Source organism: Tupaia chinensis, unplaced genomic scaffold, assembly GCF_000334495.1.
Source record: "Tupaia chinensis unplaced genomic scaffold, TupChi_1.0 Scaffold000196_1, whole genome shotgun sequence".
Classification (NCBI taxonomy): Eukaryota; Metazoa; Chordata; class Mammalia; order Scandentia; family Tupaiidae; genus Tupaia; species Tupaia belangeri.
In genome coordinates, this window is record NW_006159671.1 from 2444062 (window position 1) to 2451627 (window position 7566).

General features: G+C 35.5%; 1 protein-coding gene across 1 annotated transcript in view; it reads left to right on the forward strand.

Annotated features, from left to right (window-relative positions):
• Positions 1 to 2778, forward strand: part of ANO5 (anoctamin 5) — an 82389-nt gene extending 79611 nt beyond the window's left edge. Inside the window, exon 21 of the mRNA XM_006146902.2 lies at positions 53 to 2778. Coding sequence (XP_006146964.1) covers positions 53 to 262 — 210 coding nt within the window. The 3' untranslated portion in view covers positions 263 to 2778. The remainder of the gene's footprint in view (positions 1 to 52) is intronic.
• The last annotated feature ends 4788 nt before the right edge of the window (positions 2779 to 7566 follow it).

Below are 7566 nucleotides of genomic sequence, written 5' to 3' on the forward strand. Positions count from 1 at the left end.
AACATTTGACAATGCTGACAGTGTTTCCGATTTTCCTTTCCATTTCTTCTAGCACGTTGTGTTTTTATTTAAGTTTTTGTTGGCCTGGATGATACCCGATGTTCCGAAAGATGTTGTGGAGAGAATCAAGCGAGAAAAGTTAATGACTGTCAAGATTCTCCATGACTTTGAGCTCAACAAATTAAAAGAGAACTTGGGACTTGATTCTAATGATTTTGTCAAGCAAGTTATGATTGAGGAAAACAAAGTACAACTTGCTTAACCAACAGTCTAGCCGGCATAATGAGCAAAAGGCTGCTTGCCCATCTCATGTCATGGTTTTCCCTGGGCTTAGGCCCAGAGCCCAGAAGCCTTGTGTCAGTTTTACCCTTTTTTTTAATTTTTTTTTTCTAACTCAAGAGTTTTTATACACTTTTGTAGAATCCAAATTTGTGATGTTGGAAAAGTATGACTTGTCTGCTTTATTGGCCGGGCCTTCCTACACGGTGTTTTCTGAGGTCCTAGAATGATCGTTGAAAGTACATGTGGAATCATGGAATGTCGCAGTTGGTAATGAAACACTGGAGTGGGCTGTCCCTTCCTTTTCCAGTGCATCTGCACATTTTTATGGTCCTCTGGAGTGTTTTAGGTCTCCTTCCCTTCAAGAAAATTGTTGGGACAGAAAGAAAGGGAGCAACGAGGCCTACTAAACCACACATACCTGCCATTTAAGAATTTACAAATAAAAATGCAAAATCAGGTGACATCTGAAAACTCACAGATTAAGGAATAGTAGGTAAATATCATAGTGGGGTTTGTTCCTGATACTGTCCTGAATAAGTCAAATGTCCATCAGAATCACAAATAGTCCTTCCAGGTAAATGCAGAATTCATTTTTTTTAATAAGAAATCAAACTTTTGGATTTTAACAAAAGTCTAACAATTTGGTTTTTAAAAATAACATTTTGGTAACAGTAGTTTTAAAACTATGGGTTGTCTTATGTAGAAAACAGCATTTACAAAGATTAGTTCAGGTATTCTAGTGAATGACAGCTATTATAGATTGGTAAGAGTACTTTCTTAAAGAAATGCAAAACAGTGCATATTGATTAATTTATTGATATTAATCTAGAAAATTGTTGAATTACTTTTTTGTAAATCACTTTTTTTCCTGGAATGCCTATTTTGCATCATGAAGCTTTTACAACACTAGCTATTTGTGTAAGTTAAATACAAGTTGTTTGTGAAATATAATCTCTTTGCTTTAAAAAAAACTCTCAAATCTTTTAGTGAGTTTTCAGCCTTTTCTATGAATGCAGCAGCTTATACAATGCTCAGTGCCTTGTTCCTACACCTTGGACACATAAAAAGTTGTATCGATAACTTGTTTTGTTGTGATATAATATCTTAAATGGAAGCTCATTTTAGAGAAAATGTCAGTGTGGCAACAATAGAGTTTAACACCAAATGAGAATCAGCCAAACAAGAGTGAGGTGATGACCTTGATATCTAAGTTAAAAAATATTTTTGTTGAATTCTTATTCTCAAATGTAGGCTTGTGGAATGTGCACAATGATTTTTTATTCTTTTACTTGAAAGATTAGGGGTGTGTGTGTGTACACATAAATACATACATACTTACATATATGTGAGATATGCATGCATGTACATCGCTGCCACTAGAGTGAAACACACAGTCCGATGATACACTGCTAACATCTCTGGGATGAAATTACCATTCAGTACCATGAGAATAGTGTCTTTTGCACACACACACAAAAAGAAACTTGATCGAAGGATGTTTTTTGAGTTTCATTGCCTGATGCTAATCACTTTTTATGGCATTGCCAGTGTTAACATATATGGAACACAGTATTAACTACTGAACAAAATTAAGCATTGAAATGGGGGATTATTGATTTTATAAAACTATGAGATGGTATCTCAGTATTGGCAGAACCTATTTGTCAACCACTGGGTATATATAGTGTGAATGATTTGGGTAACAAGAAAAGATCTGTTCATTGAAAGATGGTTTTCTGTGTGGAGGAGAGAGATTTTTTGCTTGAGGGAACCACTCAGGGTTGCGTGGAGTAAACCACAGGGCAGTGCCTTTGGCTTGTCACATCGTACCCTGTTGCTATGGTGTACACTGCACACAGGACCCACTGCTTCATTCCTGGGTACTGCTGGGGACTGATTAAAATAAGAGCATACAAATTGGTATTTTGGATATCAGCTTTAATTTTTATGGCTTAAAAGTATCTATAGAGGTCGATCATAATATGAATAAAAATGAATTTAACTAACAAACTTACCTGCACACTGCATTTTTAAAACAAACCAACTCAAGTGTTGGGTTTTTGGACTGAATGGAGAAACTAGCAAGGGGGTTAAAGATGAGAAAATAATTCACACTTCCTATAGATGATGAATATTTTCCTTTTAAAATATTGACAAATACTGTATCTTCACCTTTTATTGATCATTTATGAAGGTCTTGCTCCTTGTTTCAGAGATTTTAAAATGAAATACAAGTATCCGCTACTTTTCTGATTCAGATCAATCTTTTGTCTTATCTAAATAAACTCATTGTTTATTACAGAGTGTGAGGGCTTAATTAAGAGCAAATGACTGCCAATACATGTTAATATCTACCAGCATGGCAGGTGTTTCTATATTTCAATCAAACTCATAGTAAGTCTTTAGATTTTTTAGAAATGTTGCAGGGGACATTTGACATCTTATATAAAATAAAATTTGAATGTCAAAGCAAAAAAAAAAAAAGCTTTTTATTTGGCTGTAGGGTGCATGCACCCAGCAGAGAGACCGAAAGAGACAGAGAAAGAGAAAGCAAGAAATCACCCCCTGAGGGCGGCGATGGCCACACTGAAATCCTTTCCCCATTCTCCTCTCAGGATCTTGGGTACATATGCACACCCACAAGCCCAGCGTGAGTTTCAAGCTGCTGAGTCAGGGACTAGAACCATGATCAACTATGTGGAAGTTCAGGACCTTAACCACTGTGCCACCTGTTGGTCTCTACATCACTCTTTTTCAAATATCCTTCATCAGTTTTTCTTCTCATACAAGAAATAAAGTGCACTTCAAAGCATTTGTTCTAGAGAAGCCTATCCGGAAGGAGAGTCTTCATTATATGAGTCTTGTTTTTGTTGAATCTCATGATTCCTCCTAGTTTCAACACTCTTCTTCTAACCCAGCCATTAACAGGATTTATTAAAAAAAATAAATAAAATAAAAATAAAATAAAATAAAAAACAGGAGGATGGGAAATAGAAGAAAGAGAAAAAGTGAGTCCCTTCTTTATGAGTCCTTTCTGTTTCTATGGGAGACAGAAATGTTGTGAGGAGACTTTGTACCACTGTGGGTGGTAGGAAGCATACCTCTTTCCCAAGCCATCGAAGGAGGGTGAGAGAAAAGCTAAAGAAACTTTATATTGGTAACTGTTATGTGTGAAAAGTAAAACTTTGATTCCGAAGTGATTTTGTAGTGTCAAATGCTCTGAGTAGCTAAGGATCTGCGGATTGACTGCAGTTGAGAGTGAAGAGTAGTGCTCATTCAAAAGTGGAATCTATTGTTTTGAATGAACCTGTGTCATATTTGTTTCAAAGTGTTCGTGATTAATATGCATTTGAAAAATGATATTATGGAAAATAGCATTGCAAGAAAAACCATTGACCAGGCATGGAAGTCAACCAGAATGAATCGCTATAACTATCGTGGTGTTCTTTTTAAGACAGTGTTTTCTAATTTATGTGTAATAATTCAAGAATAGCTGTTACTTAGCGTTATGTAAAAAGTGATGAGAATGTTACTCTTTTCAGCATGACATAATGTGTGTGACATATTTTCTTCTAAACCTCCAAAATGTTAGACGTGGTATATTCCTCCTGTGCTTGGGATTATGTGCCCTGGTGTTAACCCAGAAAATTACTACTCAATTTTCTTTTATTTTCTCTTATTTAATTGTTCCTTGGTGGAAAGGTGGTTATGCAGGCAGGCAGGGAAAATTTTCTTAAGTAACACGTACATAAATCTTAAAGAGATTCTAATTCACACAGCAAATAAAAGCAATATTTCATTTTAAACTACATTTTGACATATATTTTTTTAAATTACCCATGTATTTCTCCCATGAGAGAGAGACAGAGAGGAAAAAAAGAGGTGCAGTCCCCCCAACAGGGTCTCCATACTGTGATCCATGGATGAAATACCAGGACTGGACCCTTGGGGGTTCAGTGTTTCCAGTGTGCTACAACTTGGTCCCTAATTCAATTAATTTTTATGATAAAATATTGATATAATTTTTCAGCGTTCTACTGCCCTTAAGAGAGATTTTTAAGTCATTTTGTTGCTTAGAAATATTAAATATGTATGACATTTTTGGCTCATAAAATAACATGTTCGACACATTTAGAAAATGCTTAACTAAGAAGCTATAGATAGTTCAGGAAAATTAAAGAAGGTGGTAGTTTTTGTTTCTTAATTTTTTTCTACTTTGGAAACAATGAGGTGAAGAGAGAGGCCTCAGGAGAAAATAGGTTAAAATAGTTTCCATTATTTTTTTGTAATTCCTTCTTTCTGAAAAATAAGTTCATGGCTTCTTCATCAGAATTACCTGGACTGCATGTTAGAAACACCTATCTTCAAGTCCTGTCTCAGATTTCTGGAAACAGGGTCTGTGAGAGAGAAGCTTTTAAAAACCTCCAAGGTTCCTCTCTGTGGAGTATAGACTCATGAGAGTTTAATAAAATGCCAAAATCCGTAGTCTAAACCATTTTTATAGTTATTTTTAAATATCACCTCATCCCATTAGGGAAGTGTGGCAAGGCATGCTGAGTCAAGTTTTCCAAATTTGTGCAGCTACTCAGCTCCTACTTTGCATAGGAGTAATTGAAATCTGGAAGAGCCCCAGACCTTTAGCCTACTTATTAAGAAGAAAAAGTATTGCATTAAATGTATTTGCTTTTGCCAATATAGTCAAGGAAAGAAAAATACAGACTGTCCCAAAAGTAGGGTGAGTATGTTACAATCTTAAGTATTTTATAGAACAAATTGAGTATCAGGATTTAATCAAGAAAGCAAAACTACTCAAGATATTTTGGAATAAAGAATTTGTTATGAAACGTAAGTATTTTGAAATTGTGGAAGGAAATGAACAAGTCTGGTGCTTTTTTTTTTTTTTTTTTTTTTGAGAGAGAGTTTGTTGTTTTTATTGGGCACATTCACTCGCCAGAGATACAAGAGAGAGAGCAATAGAAACGGAGAAATCACTTCTGGGGGGGCGGGTGGACATTCTGCAATCCATTCTCCTCTCAGGATCTTGGGCATGCACGCGCACATGCCCAGCATGAGTTTCAAGTCACCGGGTCTGGGACTTGAATCACTGTCGACTACCTGGGAGTCCAGTGATGTAACCGCTATGCTATCTGATAGTCCAAGGAAATGAGGAATAAATCTGGAAGGAGGATTTGGAGGATCGGAGGAAAGACACATTCAGTTCTCCTGAAACACTGCCATGGTTAAACAAATAGGAGCTTGTGGGGCATATCCAGATGATTTAGCCTGGGAAGGAATGCTCGGGCAATCTATGGGAAAATGTTGCCTCTGTATAGCTGCTTGTACAAATCTTCAGCCAGGCTTCCCTCATGGACTGGGGCTGCTGCTGGACAAGAGGAGTTGGACGTGTTAAGGAACAGTGAGGAGAGGCCAGGGCTCTGTAGATAACTTCTCGTATGCCCTTACCATACTGTCCTGAAAGACTCAGAAACAGATGGCCACTACTTCACTTCTGTCTGCCTCTTGCAAATCTGACACCATATAAGAAAACACTTCAGGGAAGTGAAGTACAAGCTACCAAATACAGCCTTCTCTTACCCCCAGGAAAAAGAGAAAGACAACCTATTACATGGTCAAGAGACTTAAATACACACTTCAAAAAATATTTCTGAATAACCAATAAACATGCAAAAATAACTTTATTAATATACAGAGAACTTTAAATTAAAACACTGAACCACTCAAAGGACTAAAATTAAAGCTTGGGGAGTCTTACTGTGGTCTATTCCTTGACCTGAGGATTAAATCGTCAGATGTGCTCACTAACTTTGTAGTAAGTTATCGTTGGTACACTTAGGGTTTGTACACTATCCTCTCTAGGCAGTACTTAAATTAGGATTTGATTTTTAAGTCAGGAAAAGTATAAGAATTGCTGCTATGGTGATATACTAGTATACCCAGAAGACAAAACAGAAACAAAAACAGCTAGTACAAAGAACAAAAGGATTTATTAAATGTCTAGGCTATAAAATTATATAGCCTTCATGTACCAATAACTACCTTGTGTTATAAAGGATATTAAAGTCTTATTTATAATAAAAAAATCATTAAAAAATGTGCAATACCTATATAATGAAAATTTAAGCCAATACTGGAAAACATGAATTGACTCAAAATAGTTAAAAAGACATACATGTCTGACAAAGGACCAAACATCTTTATAAACATCAATTTTACCCATGTTGATATATGCTTTATGCAAGTAAATAAAATATTTTTTTCTTGGGGCCAAATAAATTTATGTCTAAATTAATTTGGGAAAAGTAACATAAATGCTTTTTGTATGAAAAGAGAGATTTATAGAACAGAATGGAAAATCTCAGAACAGATCAAATATGTAGGTTATGATAAGGGGAGCATTGTCCAATCATGGTAGAAAGCAAATATATGTTGTTAGGAGAGTGGAGTAGTCATGTGAAAATAGATAATGTTGGATTTACAACTAGTATCACACTTTAGAAAAAATTTCAAATGTCAGCACTCTCAATGTAAAAAAAAAAAACTCAAGTATTTGAAGAAAATAGAGATGAATGTTTGCATCAGATGAGGGAAAGCTCTTCTACACGTGACTAAAATCTAGAAGCATTAAACAATTTTTAGCAATAAAATGAAATAAATGGCAAAGTTAAAAGCGGTAAACAAAATCCAAGAGCAAGTAGTAAGACACTACAAAATATTTAGGACTTCCAGGCAAGTGACTAAGTTACCTAGTAGGTTAAGAACTCTTTAACAATTGAGGAAAGACCAAAATCCAAGAGAATATTGCATAAATATTTGAAGAGGCAAGTCATAAAAGAAGAGAAAGGCAAATAATTTCTAAATGCATAAAAATAAGCCCAACATCACTCTTCATAAGAGAGAGAAAACATGCTTCACCTAACAGACTAACAAAAATACAAATAACTGAAGCAGTGCTTCAGAAAAGTAAATTCTCCTAGTGCGACAGATAAAAGTAATGTGTTAACTCTGTCCTAGAATGGGATAAACATCAGGATACATCATTGCTTATGAGAATGAAAATGGATATAGGATGCTACCTTTTATCTTAGGAAAAAGGGGAAATACAAAGGAATGTACTTAAATGATTCTCCTTTCTGTTTCTCCTTTCTCTTCTTTTCTGTTTTCCTTCCCTTTGTTTTCCCTTCTGCAACAACACAGTCCTAAATCCAGTTAGTGAGCAAAGAAATTTAGGTGTCCAGGCTAGAGACTGGCAGCAGTGGGGACCAC